General features: G+C 41.4%; 1 protein-coding gene across 3 annotated transcripts in view; it reads right to left on the reverse strand.

Moving 5' to 3' along the window:
- The window catches only part of LOC128071307 (ribosome maturation protein SBDS), a 53399-nt gene extending 36040 nt beyond the window's left edge, over nt 1-17359 (reverse strand). Inside the window, exons 1-6 of one of the 3 annotated variants that reach the window (XR_008201815.1) lie at nt 17065-17359; nt 16314-16443; nt 15396-15596; nt 14645-14809; nt 13203-13479; nt 11730-12004 (exon numbers count right to left, since the gene is read on the reverse strand). Coding sequence is in view for 1 of the 3 variants with exons in the window: in XM_052664190.1 (XP_052520150.1) it covers nt 13351-13479; nt 14645-14809; nt 15396-15596; nt 16314-16443; nt 17065-17192 (753 nt within the window). In the remaining 2 variants the exon portion in view is untranslated. Of the gene's footprint in view, nt 1-11729; nt 13480-14644; nt 14810-15395; nt 15597-16313; nt 16444-17064 lie in introns of those variants that run through there. The other 2 variants (XR_008201814.1, XM_052664190.1) reach the window with 2 other exon arrangements.
- Between the last annotated feature and the right edge of the window lie 1052 nt (nt 17360-18411).

The raw sequence follows: 18411 nt of genomic DNA on the forward strand, positions 1-18411 counted from the left end.
ATTATGAGAAGGCGAAAGCAAGAAAATAACTCCATTTTACATCTGATCAAAAAGAATAAATATCCAGAAATAAATCTAACTAGGGAAGCTCCAATACTTTGGCCACTTGCTGCGAAGAGCTGACTCACTGGAAAAGACCCTGATGCTGGGAAAGATTGAAGGCAAAAAAAAAGGAGAGGTTTGACAGAAAACCACAAAACGCTGTAAAGCAATTACCCTTCAATAAAAAATTAATTAATTAAAAAAATAAAAAGGAGACGGGGGTGGCAGAGGAGGAGATGGTTAGATGGCTTCACCATCTCAATGGACATGAATGTGAGCAAACTCCGGGAGACAGTAGAGGACAGAGGAGTCTGGCCTGCTGCAGTCCATGGGGTAACAGAGAACTGGACATGAGTTAGCGACTGAACAACAGAAAGGATGTAAAAGTTTTGTACTCAAAATAGTACAAGACATTGATGACAGAAACTGATGATACAGATGGAAAGACAACTGTTTGCAGATTGAAGGATTCAAATGTTAAAATGACCATCCTGCCCGAGGCAATCTACAGGCTTGATGCAATCTCTATCAAAATATCAACGGCATTTTTCACAGAACTAGGACAAATAATTCTAAAATTTGTACGGAATCAAAAGTCCTCAAATAACCAGAGAAATCTTGATAAAGAACAGCACTGGAAATATCACGCTCCCTGACTTTTGATGACAAAGCTACAGTCATCGCAACAGTGTGGTACTGGCACAAAAACAGACACATAGATTCATGGAATGAAATAGAGAGTCCAGAAGTAAACACACACTTATGGCCAATTAATCTGTGGCAAAGGAGGCAAGAATATACAAACGGGGAAAGACAGTCTCTTTAATAAGTGGTGCTGAGAAATCTAGGCAGCTACATGTTACAGAATGAAATTAGACTATTTCCTCACAACATACATAAAAAATAAACTCAAAATGGATTAAGGACCATAAAACTCACAGAAGAGAACATAGGCACAACACTCTTTGACATTACTTGTAGCAATATTTTCAGGGGAATGTTTCCTAAGGCAAAGGAAACAACAGCAAAAATAAACAAAAGGGACCTAATTAAACTTGAAAGCTTTTGCATAGCAAAGGAAACCATTAACAGAAAGATACCCTACTGAATGGGAAAAAAATATTTGCAAATATATATGTGATAAGGGGTTAACATTCAAGATATATAAACAGCTCCTACAACTCAATATCAAACAGACAACCCAATTTGAAAAATAGGCAGAAGACCTAAATAGTCATTTCTCCAAAGAAGACATACAGGTGGCCAACAGGCAAATGAAAAGATGCTTAACATCACTAATTGTTAGTGTGAATGACTAAAATGAAGTATCACTTCATATCAGTTAGAACGGCCCATCGTGAAAAAGTCTACAAACAAATCCTGGAGAGGGTGTGGAGAAAAGAGAACCCTTCTACATTGGGGGTGGGAAAGTAAATTGGTGCAGCCACCATGGAAAAATAGCATACCCTCCAACTTCACGTAGCTTAGATAGTATGTCACAGGACTCTCAACCGTCCCCTAGAAGTAACACCTCTGATGTATGGGTCACAATAACAGTTGCCTAAGTTGTTTTTAAAAACGAATTCTTGCCCAACTCAAACTGGTTGAGACCACTGACCATTCAGCTGGGACTGTGTGAATGTCCAATGAATGAACTTTTGATGTCAGGGGGCCAAAAACCTTACCCTCAGATCATGCGAAAGCTGCCATTTTCTGAAATGCTTTCTATGAAGCCTGATACTCAGCTGCAACCTGCACAGTACAAGTACCTCACCTTTTCTGATGGCTCAGATGGTAAAGAACCCGTCTGCAATGCAGGAGACCTGGATTCGATCCCTGGGTTGGGAAGATTCCCCAGAGAAGGGAACGGCTACCCACTCCAGTATTTTGGCCTGGAAAATTCCATGGGCACAGGAGCCTGGCAGGCTACAGTCCATGGGGTTGCAAAGAGTTGGACACAACTGAGCGACTTTTCACTTTCCTGCTTCCAGTTGCCTCCCCTGCAGCTCTGACAACTCTCTACTCTTTACCCAAAAATACCTCGAGGCTCTCCCCAGCCCCTCACCTTCAGGGAGGCACACTTGACACTTATTCTCCCATCTTCTCACTTGGCTGCCTCATGGGTAAACCTTTTCTTTACTACAAACATCGACATCTCAGGGTTTGGCTTCATGCACACTGGGCAAAAGGTCCTGGTTTGGTTACATTTTCCTCTATAAAAACAAGTCCTTGTCGTCTGTTCTCGCCCATGGTTTGCCATGTTTTGTATATCCTGACTGCAGTCTCTGCGGTTCATGAATAAACTCATTTTGCTGGTACCACAACTGACTCTTTTGTTTTTTAAAGGTCAGTTTTATGCCAAAGAGTGCTCAAACTACCGCACAATTGCACTCATCTCACATGCTAGTAAAGTAATGCTCAAAATTCTCCAAGCCAGGCTTCAGCAATACATGAACCATGAACTTCCTGATGTTCAAGTTGGTTTTAGAAAAGCCAGAGGAACCAGAGATCAAATTGCCAACATCCGCTGGATCATAGAAAAAGCAAGAGTTCCAGAAAAACATCTATTTCTGCTTTATTGACTATGCCAAAGACTTTGACTGTATGGATTACAATAAACTGTGGAAAATTCTGAGAGAGATGGGAATACCAGGCCACCTAACCTGCCTCGTGAGAAATCTGTATGCAGGTCAGGAAGCAACAGTTAGAACTGGACATGGAACAACAAACTGGTTCCAAATCGGAAAAGGAGTACATCAAGGCTGTATATTGTCACCCTGCTTATTTAACTTCTAGGCAGAGTACATCATGAGAAACGCTAGACTGGAAGAAACACAAGCTGGAATCAAGATTGCCAGGAGAAATATCAATAACCTCAGATATGCAGATGACACCACCCTTATGGCAGAAAGTGAAGAGGAACTAAAAAGCCTCTTGATGAAAGTGAAAGAGGAGAGTGAAAAAGTTGGCTTAAAGCTCAACATTCAGAAAACGAAGATCATGGCATCCGGTCCCATCACTTCATGGGAAATAGATGGGGAAACAGTGGAAACAGTGTCAGACTTTTTTTGGGCTCCAAAATCACTGTAGATGGTAATTGCAGCCATGAAATTAAAAGACGCTTACTCCTTGGAAGAAAAGTTATGATCAATCTAGATAGTATATTCAAAAGCAGAGACATTAATTTGCCGACTAAGGCCCATCTAGTCAAGGCTATGGTTTTTCCTGTGGTCATGTATGGATGTGAGAGTTGGACTGTGAAGAAGGCTGAGTGCCGAAGAATTGATGTTTTTGACCTGTGGTGTTGGAGAAGACTCTTGAGAGTCCCTTGGACTGCAAGGAGATCCAACCAGTCCATTCTGAAGGAGATCAGCCCTGGGATTTCTTTGGAGGGAATGATGCTAAAGCTGAAACTCCAGAACTATGGCCACCTCATGAGAAGAGTTGACTCATTGGAAAAGACTCTGATGCTGGGATGGATTGGGGGCAGGAGGAGAAGGGGACGACACAGAATGAGATGGCTGGATGGTATCACAGACTCGGTGGACGTGAGTGTGAGTGAACTCTGGGAGTTGGTGATGGACAGGGAGGCCTGGCGTGCTGCGATTCATGGGGTCACAAAGAGTCGGACATGACTGAGCGACTGAACTGAACTGATTATGTGGTGACCCGAAGTCGAGTCCAAAGGAGACAAACCCCTGAGAAATTAGCAAACCCTGGAACATGGGAGGTACCCAGTCAGGCCCTTTCTGCCCTCTGCTTCTGTCAGTTGACTTCTTCCTCTCGGTAAGTCTCCTCTCAGATGCGAGCTCCCTCCGTTCAGTTGAGCTCTGGTTTCACTTGGGATCTGTTTAAAGGTTTGCCCTTTCTGGTGTGTGCTCGTTCATTTTTTGAACCTCTGGATGTGAGTAATGGCATCTTAATCTGTTAAATTTTCTCAGGAGGGTCTTCTTTCTGGGGCCCCAGCAGGTTTTATGTTTAAAAAACTTGTACAAATTTTTTGGTATCACTTATATGGGCATGAGTTTGAGCAGGCTCCAGGAATTGGTGAAGGACAGGGAAGCCTGGCGTGCTATAGCCCATGGGGTCGCAAAGAGTCAGACACGACTGAGTGACTCAACTGATATGTGGAATCTAAAAATCATACAAATGAACTTATTTACAAAACAGAAACAGACTTACAGACATAGAAAACTAGTCATTACCAAAGGGAAAAGGGGCCAGGGGAAAGACAAATTAGGAGCTTGGGTTAACAGATACAGGCAATTATAAACAACAGGCACCTACTATATAGCACAGGAAACTATATTCAATATCTTGTAATAAACTTAAATGGAAAAGATTTGGAAAATGATACACTCTATCTAAAAAACTAGACCACTTTGCTGTATACCTGAAAACTACATTGTAAGTCAACTAGACTTTAATAAAAAACCTAACAAAAAAAACCAAAAAATCATATACACATTTTAAACTAATTGGACCAACTTAACCACAAACAGCTTAGAATTCCAACTGCCATTATGGGAGCTTTTGATCTCCTCAGACTTGCTTCTCTTAGAACCAGATTAGAAGACTGAAGCTGTAAAATAAAACAAATGGGACACCATTTTCAATTGGTATCTTGAGGCTTCCAAGCATATTTGAGACTCTAAAATTGCCCCTTTACAAAATACTATTTCTAAATTAATTAATGTGAACCAACAATTGAAAGAAGACAAAAGAAAAAAAAAACCTTTGAAGCCCCTTTCTCCCCTTTCCCATCCTTTGTCTCCATCCCCACCTCCTTCATACCGTCTTCTTCCTCATTCAAATTGTCTCACTGAGCTTTGGTTTTTCCCTGAAACTGTCCCTACTTCTTTCTCACCTGAACCTATCAGAACCTGTCCCATTAGAGTCATACCCTCTGCAGACTCTCATGCTAAGCCCCTAACTTCCAATGTCCCCCCAGATAAGGCTCAACTACAAGCCACACGGATTTTCCTAGTAAGGATCCCTTATATTTGGTGAGAAATTTAGTATAGCATAGACTTCCTTACCAGGGCCATAGATGAGGAGCCCAGAACCAAGTCACCTCCGGACTGGACTGAGTCCCACTGTAACTATTGCCAGAAATCGCCCTGATCCTTACTGGACAGCATCTTGACCCCGAACTAGGCAAAAATGCCCACCCCAGTACTCACTCACTGTTTTTGATAACACTGACGGGTTGTGGTTTACCGTCTCTTATTGCGAAGCACGGGCTCTAGGCACGTGGGCTTCAGCAGTGGCAGACTGTAGGCTCTAGAGCACACGCTGAGTAACTGTGGCCCATGGGCTTGGTTTTGGCATGGGATGTGGGTTCTTCCTGGACCAGAGATTGAACCTGTGTCTCCTGCATTGAAAGCATGGGGTCCTTGGACCCTTGGACCCCCAGGGAAGTCTCTCCCTTGCCAATTTACTTCTATTTTATAAGCTGAATGTTTGGATTATTTTAAATTGCCTTATAATTTGGGTCCACTAATATTCCACCAGCTTGGGTGGAATTGGGTCCACTGGCTTCCCAAGGAGCTCAGTGGTAAAGAATCTGCCTACACTGCAGGAGACTCAGGTTTGGTCCCTCAGTTGAAAGATCCCGGAGTAGGAAATGGCAACCCACTCCAGCATTTTTGCCTGGAAAATCCCATGGACAAAGGAACCTCGTGGGCTACAGTCCATAGGGTTGCAAAGAGTCAGGCATGACTGAGCACGCACGTACTATTCAAGACACAACAGCTTAAAATTAGTATTATTGTATTCTTGAAAACTTTTTCCTTTAATTTCAAAAATAATTGTGCTGGCTGTAGTAGGCCTGTGTGAGTCGTACGTATACTTTGCACAGATTCCTCTATGCTCTTTTAAACATGTATTAATCTATACATACATATTTAAGGGTTTTCCTCTGAAAAGGAGTAGGACATGCCACCCCAAAATATGCCACTTGGGCACATCGACTATTCTGAATTAAAGTTACTTAAGAAACAGTCAGTGCAAGAAGGACACTTGACTTCTTTTGTCCCCCTGAAAGCAGGAAATAAATTTCCCATGTGACATGTGTCTCCCTGTACCAGGAGGGTGGAAGGCACTCTAGTCACCGCAAACAGGGAATTCAGGGCCCCAAAGGCTGTATGAACAAACCTTGTTGCTTCACTGAATTGCTATCCCAGGTTCAAACCCAGTCTTATCAATGCTTCACAAATGTATTGTTTCCTTGTTTAAAAGGCACAAAAGCTGCCTGCGTAGGTCAACTTCTTTGTGTCTAACATTCCTATGAGTTGCCAGCTGTGTGAAATTTGTTTTTCTCCTTTTAATCTGTCTTGTGTCAATTTAATGATCCAACCAAACAAAGGAACCCAGGAGAGTAGGAAGTCTTTCTCGCCTACACCCCTCCAGAATGTGTAAGAATGGGATCAGACTGTAACTTATTACTCTATAATGCATTTCCCTTTGCCCACCCCCTCGGCTTGCCTCCACCTTTTATTATCATGGGTAACAGGTAAGTACCTCTCATTTGTAAAAACTATGTTAACACTTCACAATAAGGAGGTATCTCAATTTATTTAACTGTGCTACGGATGGTTAAGTCATTTTCAGGTCTTCTACTGCAGAAAACATCCTTACATGTATATCCTTTGAATTTAGATAATTTATTTCTGGAGGATAGATACCTAAATCTAAGGTATACATATTTAAATTGTTAAAGATACCATCAAGTTGCTTTCCTGAAAGACTGTAGCAATTTCTACTTCCATTAGTAAATGTGTGAAAGTGTTGGTTCCACCCTCATCCTTGCCACCATCAGAATTTTTTTACCTTTTTCTCAATATAATGGATAGAAAATTATTTTTCACATTTCTCTGAAAGAAGTTGACCATCTTATTTTGCATATTATTTCTAGTGCTTGGGGTTGAGCACTAAGACCGTTTTATTGGTTTGTCCTGACTTGCTGACATGCCACCTGTCTTAAATACTGTATATATTTTCTTGCAATTATATTTTCTGTATGCTTTCTTGAAGTCAGAAATTTCACTTTTTTATGTGGTTAAATCCTTTAGTATTTTCCTTTGTAATTTCTAGGTTCCCTTTATAAAAGTCTCTTTTACTCTTAGGTTAAATATTTTCCTATATTTTCTAACACTTTATTTCCTACATTTTCTCCTGTGTTATTTTTACACTTAGTTCTATAGTTCTAGTAAAATTAATATTCTTTATGCTATGATGTAGGAGTTTAGCCTTGTTAGACATCAACGATGCAGATGTCTTTAAGCAAATCAGCTCTTTATGCTTGTCATGCTGAAACATCCATTATCTAGTTTCTACTACTTTTGTGCTTCCAGTGCCAGGGGTGTGGGTTTAATCCCTGATGGGGAATTAGAGATCCCACATGCCGCCCAGAAAAAACAAAACCACCACCAATGCGTAAACTTGTTACCTTACGGTGCAGCGTGTCCGAAGCCCAGCTCAGATCTCACGAGGCTAAAATCACAGGGCCAGCTCTGTTCCGTCCCACAAGCTTTTGCTAAGGGGGAGTCCAGTTCCTCACTCCTTCAGGTTGTTGGTAGAATTTAATTGTTTTCAGGTCCCCATTCCCTTGATGGCTGTCAGCTGGGGGCCCTTCCCAGCTTCTGGAAGCTGCCTGGATTGTCTGGGTCATGGTCCCACTCCTCCATCTTAGACACCAGCAGTGGTGGGTGGGGTGCCTCTCGCGGTTCTAATCTCTCCTGCCCCTTCTCCCTTCATTTCTTTGAACTGCTCCTTCTGCTTCCCTTTTATAAAAAAAAAGTTCTGGCCACACCCTGCAGCAGGTGGGACCTTAGTTGCCTTACCAGAGATGGAGGGAAGTACTCCTTGTTCATTTTTAAGAACTCAGGTGGGTACACTGGGACCACTTGGATAATTCAAGGTAATTTCCCTATTTTAAGGTAACCTTAAGTCCATCTGCAAAATGTCTTTTGCCCTGTTAAGAATATATATTCACAGATTCCAGAGATTAGGGGACAGGCATCTTTTGGTTTGGCGGGTGTGTGGGTGGGTGAGTAGGGGCAAATTTCTGCTTACTGGAGTTGCATTTCATATTACATTTTCATCTATTTGGGGTCTAGGGTCCACACCTCTAGGCTCTAGATTATTGGTGGATATATCTTATTCTATATTGCCAATTCTATGTTGGCTTGATCATAGTTACATAAAGTATTTGGTGAGACAATTTCCTTTCGATTAATCTTTTTCAAAATTGTCTGGGCAATCCTTATCCAGACTTTCTTCTAGCCTCTTATATGACAGCCACAGTGATTTTGGTCCAATGCAGGTTCGATCCCTGGGTTGTGAAGATCCCCAGGAGAGGGAAATGGCAACCCACTCCAGTATTCTTTCCTGGAGAATTCCATGGACAGAGGGACACGGCAGGCTACAGTCCATGGGGTCCCAAGAGAGTCAGACACCATTTAGCGACAACAACAATAATGGTGATTTTGGTAGTAATTTTGAAGTTGTTTCAACAGGTAGGTGTAGTGCAAACACTCCATTAAAAATTTCTAAATATTTAAAGTCTTCTACTAAACATTTAATAAAAATTCTTAGGCTGTTGCTTTCAAACTCTGGGACTACTGTTGATAGTAAGGATTTTGTTTGGGTACAAATGTTTTAATAAGGACTAACTGGCTTCCCTGGGTTGTTCGGGAGAATGAACTACTATAAATTTCTGACCTTTTTGACATAAGAATATATAGAGCTGCCCCTGTGAGAAGTGGTTTTGTGGTGAATCAATCCAAGTGACTTATTGCCCTTGTCACTGTGGACTCTGGATTGGGGAGCTCATACATACAAAAAGTTCATCTTCTGTACCATGTGTCTGTAATATGAGGCTCATTCAACTTTCCTGGACGAAGTCAGAATGGTGTCATTGTACCTGGTTCCCACTGCTCTGGAAGGTGTCTGTCTCTTAGAGTGACCCCCAAAATAACTTTTATGAAAATTTCAAGTTATACCCTCTGTATCTGGAGAAGATCCATCTCACTGCTTTTGCTTGACTGGTAACAGGGATGATCCTATTTACACAGTGGTTTAGTTCTTTGTTTTTACTCATAAGAAATATCCCAACTGCAGAGATGACAAGCCCTTTAAAAAATAATATCCTATATTATGAAACCTTAATTATGTCAGCATGTTCAACCCAATTACTGAACTCCTGACAATCACCATGTCGCTGAGAAAATCAAGCAGTTGTCAGTCAAGCTTTACACAATTCTCTCTTTATATAAATTTCACTAAGAAACACTTTCAGGGAACCCAAAGCCAGTGTTCTATTACAACCTGAAGGGATGGGGTGGGGAAGGAGGTGGGAGGTGGGTTCAGGAGGGGGGGACACATGTATGCCTATGTTCGATTCATACTGATGTACAGCAAAAACCATCACAATATTCTAATTATCCTCCAATTAAAATAAATAATGCTACAATGAAAAAAATTATTTGGCTGCATTGGGTTTTAGTTGCATCATGTGGGATCTTTTGTTGTGGCATGCAGGCTCTCTAGCTGTGGGCACGGGCTCTGTAGTTGCCATGTACATGCAGGCTTAGTTGCTTACCACAGCATATGGGATCCTAGTTCCCCTACCAGGGATCAAACCTAGGTTATGTGCATTGCAAGGCAGATTCTTAACCACTGGATCACCAGGAAAGTCCCAAGAAATGCTTTCTTTACTATTCCCTTTTGTCATCCCTATGTATGTCCAAAACCCTCCTATAATCTGCAAACTAGTTTAAATACACAAACTATTTTACCTGCAAGATTCCTTGATTACATGGAAGATTCCTAGTCTTCATCCTTTCTATTTCTGCATGATAGTGATAAATAAGTAAGCTTGTGGCTCCTTTCCCTTGAAAAGTACATCAACCATGCTTATCTGCCAGGAAGAGTGCCACTCAAGAATCTTTTGGCATTCAAGTGTATCACCGCATGGAAAAGTCTCCTAAGATATGAATGGCATTGAGTGTAGAAGACAGGCCAGCTCCTTTCTGCAGTAAAAATGCCTCTGTTCTTTTCAGTTCCTCCATAATCCATTATTTCCATTCTCTGCCAACTGAAAATATGTAGGAATTTGGTGACACTGATGACTCTTCCTTGGAAGAGTATTTGGAAGGGGTCTTGAGCTCCTTTAAGTACACATGCTCAGAGTGTTGTAAAACCATTTTTGAAGTAATCGAGCTGGTAAAGAATGAGTCTGGATTGTACTTTTAGCTCACAAAAATTGCTGCTGCTACAAAATTACATTTAGACTTGCTAACTTTGTAGGTACTATTAACATACATGTGTAGATAAAAATCAATGACCTCCATCATCTCAGCCATTAAATGCTGTTGGTGGCCAACTAGGTCACGACCACCCCTAATACGTAGCAGCAGAAAAGTATTTTCAAATAGTCAGTATGTTGCATTTCGGTAATTTAAGAGAAGGGATGCAAAAATCTCTAGATAAGGAAACTTATGACTACCAAAATCATAGGGACCTCATGATGGGGGCTTGAGGGTAGCATGCAGGTTAAAATCAAGTGTGTGGCTTCTGCTTACAGTCATGAGTACTGCCCTATGTCCCCCCATCACAGCCCAGGGCATGTGTACGTATGACACTGTGGGGTCAGTGTGAGAGGCTGCTTGCTGGCAGACATAAAAGCCCTGAGGGCTGTGGGATATATTAGAGAGAAACCACCAGTGGCATACCAGCATGCATGGCTATGAACAATGGAAGCTCTGGCTTAGCGGACAAAACTCAATTGAGCTTTACTGATGGATCTGAAAAAGTCAAGTCAGCCAAATTTGTCATTACTCCTCACTTCTGATGGCACGAACCCCCACTGAGAGTATGCTTATTATACTCCCCAGACGTTTATTCTACGAGGTCCAAACCAGGGTGGGATACAGAGCTGGCTCATCTCCCGCCCTTGAGCTGCTCACCATCTAGTGTGCCAGGCAGGTGCTCAAGCAGCTCTTTGTAACACTGCACGTGTGCTCATTCGTGTCTGACTTTTCCGACCCCGTGGACTGTAGCCCGCCAGGCTCCTCTCTCCATGGAATTTTCCAGGCAAGAATACTGGAGTGAGTTGCCATTTCCCCCTCCAGGGGATCTTCCTGACCCAGGGATTAAATCCATGTCTCTTGAGTCTCCTGCATTGGCGGACGGATTCTTGACCACTGAGCCACTTGGGAAGCCCTCTCTCTAACACACAGTTGGGCAAAAATCAAGGCCAAATGGGGAATTTCAAAATATATGAGGTTACACAGGCTGGAGCAAATAACTGTGTATGGGAATAAGGGAAGCTTCAAAGAGAAAAGCTCTGGGACTTCCCTGGTGGTCCAGTGACTAAGACTCTATATTCTCCCAATGCACAGTGCCCAGGTTCAATCCCTGGTCAGGGAACTAGAGCCCACATGCCGCAACTAAACGTTAGTATCTTTTGCCGCAGCAAAAGATCCTGCATGCCACGGAGACCTGGTGCAGCCAAATAAATAAACACTAGAAAAATAATAATAGAAAGAAGAAAGCTCTGAAAATAGAAGAGGCTGAATTCTGAATGTCATCCTGACCAAATGTACACAGTAATGCTTACCTAGAAAAAACAAAATAAACCAATAATCCTTAAGATAATGAATTATAGCAGTAGTACTGGAAAAATGATTACAAACCAAACTTTTTAATTATTTTTGAATAATGAAATTAATATAAGGTAAACATTTTTTTATTTGTCATAGGTTCAGAAACATGACTCAGATTGGTCTACACTTGACATTTCTTGAAGTTCCAGCTTTTTAGAAGAAATGAGTATGAGAACGGGAAAAACTTACGGCAGTATTGTAGTAACATTTATCTTTCTCTCTTTGATATGCAGCTGTTGAACATTTTTAGCAATTATGACTTCTGATCTGAAACACTGCTTTATCTGTTTAAGCTAGAAAAAAAAAATGTGAACCTCATTGGTTCAAATTTCTTCCCAGGATTTCAAGTTTTGATTATCTTCATAAAAAACAAATTATGTAAGTAAAACGGAATCAGTGAGGGGGGTCTTGAGGACTGTATCAGAACAATATTTCAATTTCAGCATTTTCAAGTGTGTGTCCCATGTTATTCAACAACAAAAATATTTCTTCTAATGTAATGAGAAAAAATTTTGAGTTCATTTCAATTGAAGTTTTTGTAAAATGGGGGCACTTCTGAGAGCTTGTATTAGCAGTGGATTCTGTGTGCTTGTAAAACCAATCAAGACCTGTTTAGGTCAAGAAATCTTTTTCACTTAAAAATACTTCCGTCCATAAAATACATCTGATCTGTATATTTATTTTGAGTGAAACCCTATTTTGTGTTCTAGACGATCTCTTTTGAGGATAAGCAGATTTTAAACAACTTTTACATTGTCTAGGTAAGTGCTCAAATACTAACACTCAAATTCAATTCCATCCCAAATTATTTTCACTAAGATTTACCAGGTATTTAACAGAACAGGCCTGCCTCAAACAACCACCGCCCCCCAAACAAACAAGTTTAATCCTGCTAAGAACTTGCCCATACTTGCCCATTCTACCAGACAAAAAGCAGAGAACAGAAAGGGAGTTAGGAAGCTGTCTAGAAATACAAGCCATAGCTTAACAAAAATAAAAAGTGGTTTATTGATTACATAAGATTTCAGCTCTAATAATATATAATATAAACTTTAAGAATTAGAAATAAATGACTATATTTTACCAAGAATAATCTAAGTTATGGCAGCATGTTTGATGAATATTAAAGTCCTGCAGTCATATTTTTCAGAAAATCAGGAAGTCATCATCCAAGTTTTATATTATGTCATGATACAGTTACCCCCATACACACATTTCGTTAAGTAGAAATAAGACATTCTATGTTTTCTTTTTTGGCAAATCCTCCTTTTCTGCCATAAAGATATACCCTCCTAAAGTTAATTTCTTACAATGTACAAAATTTAACTTTTTATCCGAAAGAGTTATCTCAATAACTTTCACCCGGGAAAGCTACAAAGGCATGAGGCAGCAACTGAATGCTTCTCTGAACTTTGTATCTTGGATTTTCACTTTTGCCTAAAACCCCATTTTATAATTAAAACTAAACGAATTCCACATCATCATACTTACTGAGGAACGTTTTTTTGTGTACACGTTTGCCACAAAGATGCAAAACGGCAACTCATCTGAACAAGCATTTGGCCGATCACACAAAGAAAACAGGACTGTGGGAAATGAAAACGCTTTAGTGTTTGATAGCTGAAGAGGTGGGTGACGGTCACTCGAATTTCTCGTCTCCTTCTTCCACATCTTTTAAGTTGAGTACTTCCAAGGAGCCCTTGCCTTTTGTCTCCTTTTTTATGAGCTCATCGATTTCTCTGAAGCAGCCGGGGTCAATGAGACACACCTGAAACATTGAAAACAGCTGCTGACCACATGAGGAAGAGTGGTACGACAGAACAGACACAGCTTTAACTTTTCTTTCATTAGAAAAAAATTTTTTTTTAAATTGGAGTATAGTTGCCACACAATGTTGTATTAGTTTCTGTTGTACAACACAGTGAATCAGCTATAAGTGACGAAGCTGTAACTTGCTCTGAGATGAATATGCCACACTTTCCGGGTCTCTCTCTGACTGCACAGGATAGGGGCTAGCTTCTAGTCTAGCCTCTGCCCATCAGTAAGCACTCAGGCCCCTGTGATGAGGCCCTGATTTCCCTACTGAGGATGTTTCCAGATTCCTCAGCTGTAAATGAAGTGGTTAGATTAGAAGGCTGTGGTCCTCTGCATACTAAATTTAGCATTGAAATTTATAGTTCAATGAAATCATCTCTCTGGAGCCACATTTGAAGGGAAAACAAGTAAGAGGGTGGAAGGCCTATTTAGAAACCATATGCAAAGTTTTGCAAGGTTTTAGAACTTTGGAGAGTTTTGTTATTTCACATCTACAGTAAGAAGTTCAACAATCCTCTAGAACAACAGTCGCCAGCCCTCTGGCACCTGGGACCAATCTCGTGGAAGATAATTTTTCCACGGATGGGGGCGGGGAGGTTTCAGGATATTCAGGCACATTACATTTACTGCACACTCTATTTCTATTACTATTACATCAGACCATCAGGCATTAGATCCTGCTCTAGAGCTCATTGATTTGTCAGGAAGCTGTAACGCTCTAAGATGTGGGTTTGCGGACAGCTGAATTTACATGTTATCTGAAGCTGTGGGGTGAGGATCTAAAGACATGATGTTTTTGCTTGCTGCTTTTTAAAAACGTTCTGTGATAAATGAGACTGATTCACTGTAAAATATACTTTCTCATCAAAAACGAGCATGACCCACATCCCCTTACTGCGAATCATTTAACTAAAAAACAAACACAAAGAAATCTTACGTGTTCTTAACTACAATCTGGTTCTACGGAGATCTTGACCTTTTTACCTAATTCTAGGTTAAGATGTTTCTGGAAATGTCTTACTGTTCACGCTTTCTAAATGTCTGGGCCACATTTATGATTACAGAAGAAACTATTTTGGTCATGAGGAAGGCAAGAAACAAGAGTATGCTAATCTTACAATTTCTAACTGTTGACCGTAGTCTTCACTTTCGATAACCTTGATCAGTGGCTTGAGTTTTTCTTTCAGCTTCTTCCCTTCATTTACTGGAAGGATGAACCGAAGTCTCATGTGAGCACGTTCTATCTTCATTTTCTCTTTTAACTGCTTTATCACTTCCAAAGCCTATCAGGACAAAATGAAAAAAATTTCGCAATTTCTTTGTCTCTTCTGATGCATTAGTGAGGAAGGTATTCAAAATGAAGCAGTTTCCTTCTAGCTGGACTGGGCAATGGTTTTTTAGATGACATGAAGAATATTAGCAACTACAGGGAAAAAAATAGATAAACTCAACTTTAAGACTAAAACTTTTGTGATTCAAAAAACTGTCAAGAAAGTGAAAAGACAACTCACAGAATATGAGAAAATATGGGCAAATCATGCATTTGATTGGGTACTAGTATCCAAAATATATAGAGAAGTCTTGGGCTTCCCTGATGGCCCAGTGGTAAAGAATCAAATGTAGGAGACATGGGTTTGATCCCTGATCTGGGAAGATCCCATGCTGCAGAGCAACTGAGCCTCTGTGCCACAACTATTCAGCTTGTGCTCTAGAGCCCTCGCTCTGAAACAAGAAAAGCCACTGCCATGAGAAGCCCATGCACTGAAACTAGAGGAAAGCATGTGCAGCAACAAAGACCCAGCACAGCCAAAAAGAAACAAAATTATTATGTGTATATATGTGTGTGTATATATATATAAAACAACTCACCTGCTGTTTTGTGCTCTTGTTGGGTTTGACTGAATAGTGGATGTCCTTCATGGCTCTCTCAATAAGGATAACGGTGTATGGTCTCTTTGTTTCAGGGTTCACACATTTGTCGGCCACAATAGTTGCAATGTCCCTGAACATCTGCTCCAGCTGTGTGTGCCGTTCTTTATCTGACACTTGAACTTCTCCTTTAGTCAAAATCTTATAAAAAAAGAACAAACCAACAAGTTTAAGAAAGCAATGTCTTTGTTCCACACTATTTGTTAACTAACCACAGGAATGAAATACTGGGGGATAAGATTAAATTTCATCCTCTTCAGCTACTGCTATTTGGTAATAATTTGAGCTCTGCCTAAAGGAGGCACAGGATCACCTTGTTTTGAAATCTTACTTATTAGATGGGGGAAGGGGTAAAGGCAATCTTAGCAGAGGGTGGAAATGATGAAATACTGGAAAATAAAAAAAGTTCTCTTTTCAGGTTTATTACACTACAGAAATATATAAGTGGACCAAAAAAAGGCAGTTTAGCAGATGATCAGATTTCTGGAGGCTTTTGCAAAAAATATCCATGTCCTGGGACTTCCATGGTGGTCCAACTTCCATTGTTAAGAGTCCACCTTGCAATGCAGGGGATGCAGGTTCGTTCCCTGATGGGGGAACAAAGATCCTCCATGCCACTGAGCAACTAAGCCCGTGATGCAATTAAGACCCAACACAGCCAAATAAATAAATATAAAAAGAATCCATGTCCTGAATTATTAAAAGTGATATTGTACAGATCAAATTATTGCAAAGTAAATGTTCACTCCCCCCCCCCAAAAAAAAACCAGTATATTATTAAAGCTTAACATACCTGTAACACAATACCTAATGCTAATGGATATCAGGGTCAGGGATGCTGCGGCCCTGAGAACTCACCTGCTTACAGATTTCAGTCTGGTCATCTGTTCCAAATGCACTGATGAGATCTTCCTTCTTTGCAACCTGACCTTTGGAGACATTTACAAACACTGAGTGGGTCTGTAGCACTTCATCCAGGTCTTTTTCCCTTGTGAGGATAGAAGAGAAAGTCCTACGTGAGTACTCTTGAAACCTGGACGTTCATTCACACTTAAAAGACAAGATGGGCAATGATAATGTAAGAAACAACAAATACTCCTAAATGAGTCTCGATAACATTTTCAAAATCCAGAACTCCGTTTGGATTCGCTTTCACTTATAGGGGAAAAACATCGTGGGAATATGGGTGAATCACTGAGGGGTGGGGTCCGGCTTGTGCCAAGGAATTCCGAACCCTAGATGGCAGCAGTGAAGACGCTACGCACTCTGGTCAAACTACTGGGCAGAGAACTGTGACAGACGCACCAACTACAGAAGTACCTGACTACGCCCTTTGCCTTGATCATTATTTTGAGAAAAGGACCCCGATTATGGAGGTTTCTTGGCTGTAGCTTTTATGACAAAGTAAAGTAAAACCAAGCCCCAAACCAAAACTACCAATGATAAAAGGGAACGTTTGGTTTAGACGCGAAACCCAGGCAGTTTACTAAGTTTACTATTCTCCTTCGCTGACAAGACCCCAGTTTGGCCGGTTCATTAGACGACCAGAGGGAGGCCGCCTCCGAGGCTACAGGCTTCGGCCAAGGCCCAGAGGGAGAGGGTCACTCACACGCCGCTCCGCCAGCCCACGACCTTGTTTTTGTAGCAGGCGATTTCGAAGCGCTTCCCGGCTCGCTTCATCCGTACCACGGCCACATTGGTCAGGCGGATCTGGTTTGTGGGGGTGAAGATCGACATCTTGGCCGCTCACAGATCTTGGGGCCGGCGAACCAAGGCAGGCCCGCGCCGCTGGCCACAAGGCCACCCACACCTAGATGTAACCACTCGGCGGCGCGCGGCACAGTAACGCCCGCAGACTGCGCGGCGCCGGAACTAACCGGGCCGCCACAATACAGCCACCCAACGTATTGCGCAGGCGTCAGGTGTTGCGGAAACCCGGGAGGAAGAGCGACCAATAACGTCTGCGCATTTTGACTTTTACGACATTGTTCTGCGCCGGGAAAGAGAGGCGCTCTTTCTTGACGTAATGTTCTTTCTCCAACGAAAGAACTCGGATTGGTTGGTGGAGCCGAAGTTTGGTGACCGGGTGGAAACTTAGTGCCTGACGCCTTACAATTCCGCAGATTTCAGAGTTTATCTTAACCTTTCATGGTGGAAAAAGTTAAACACCAAAAACGTACAGAAAAAAGTGTAATGAACTGCCATGTACCCATCACCCCGCTTCAACAGGTGTCTACATTTTGCCATTCTTGTTTCATTCTCCCTCATTTTTTTTTGGTTGGAGTATTAAGGCAAATCGTTATAAGGTTAGCTAAATTTCCAACAGATACGTCCAACAAGATTAACTATAATTCCTTAATAGCATCTCCTAGCCAGTCCATAATTAATTTTCCCCTAAATAAATAATGACTTTTTATAGTCGGTGTGTTTCAATTGAGATTCAAACGGGCTCACACGTTGCATTCGGTTGATGACGCCCTTAGTTTCTTAACGCAGACCTCTTCTCTAGCCCCTCCAACCTTCCTTCCACCCCAAACTACTCCTGTTTTCCCAGTACTCATGTACTGATCTGAGAGTTGGAGCTTAAAGAAGGCTGAGTGCCAAATAATTGATGCTTTTGAACTGTGGTGCTGGAGAAGACTCTTGAGTCCTTTGGACAGCAAGGAGATCCAACTAGTCAATCCTAAAGGAAATCAACCCTGGATATTGGTATATATCAGTTGGAAGGACTATATATATCAGTTGGATATAACATATCAGCTGGAAGGACTGATGCTGAAGCTCCAGTACTTCGGCCACCTGATGCAAACAGCCGACTCACTGGAAAAGACCCTGATGCTGGGAAAGATTGAGGGCAGGAGAAGGAGGAAGATAGAGGATGAGATGGTTGGATGGTATCGTCGATTCAATGGAGATGAGTTTGAGCAAACTCGGGGAGCTAGCGAAGAGAAGGAAG

Source organism: Budorcas taxicolor, unplaced genomic scaffold (assembly GCF_023091745.1).
Source record: "Budorcas taxicolor isolate Tak-1 unplaced genomic scaffold, Takin1.1 scaffold335, whole genome shotgun sequence".
Lineage (NCBI taxonomy): Eukaryota > Metazoa > Chordata > Mammalia > Artiodactyla > Bovidae > Budorcas > Budorcas taxicolor.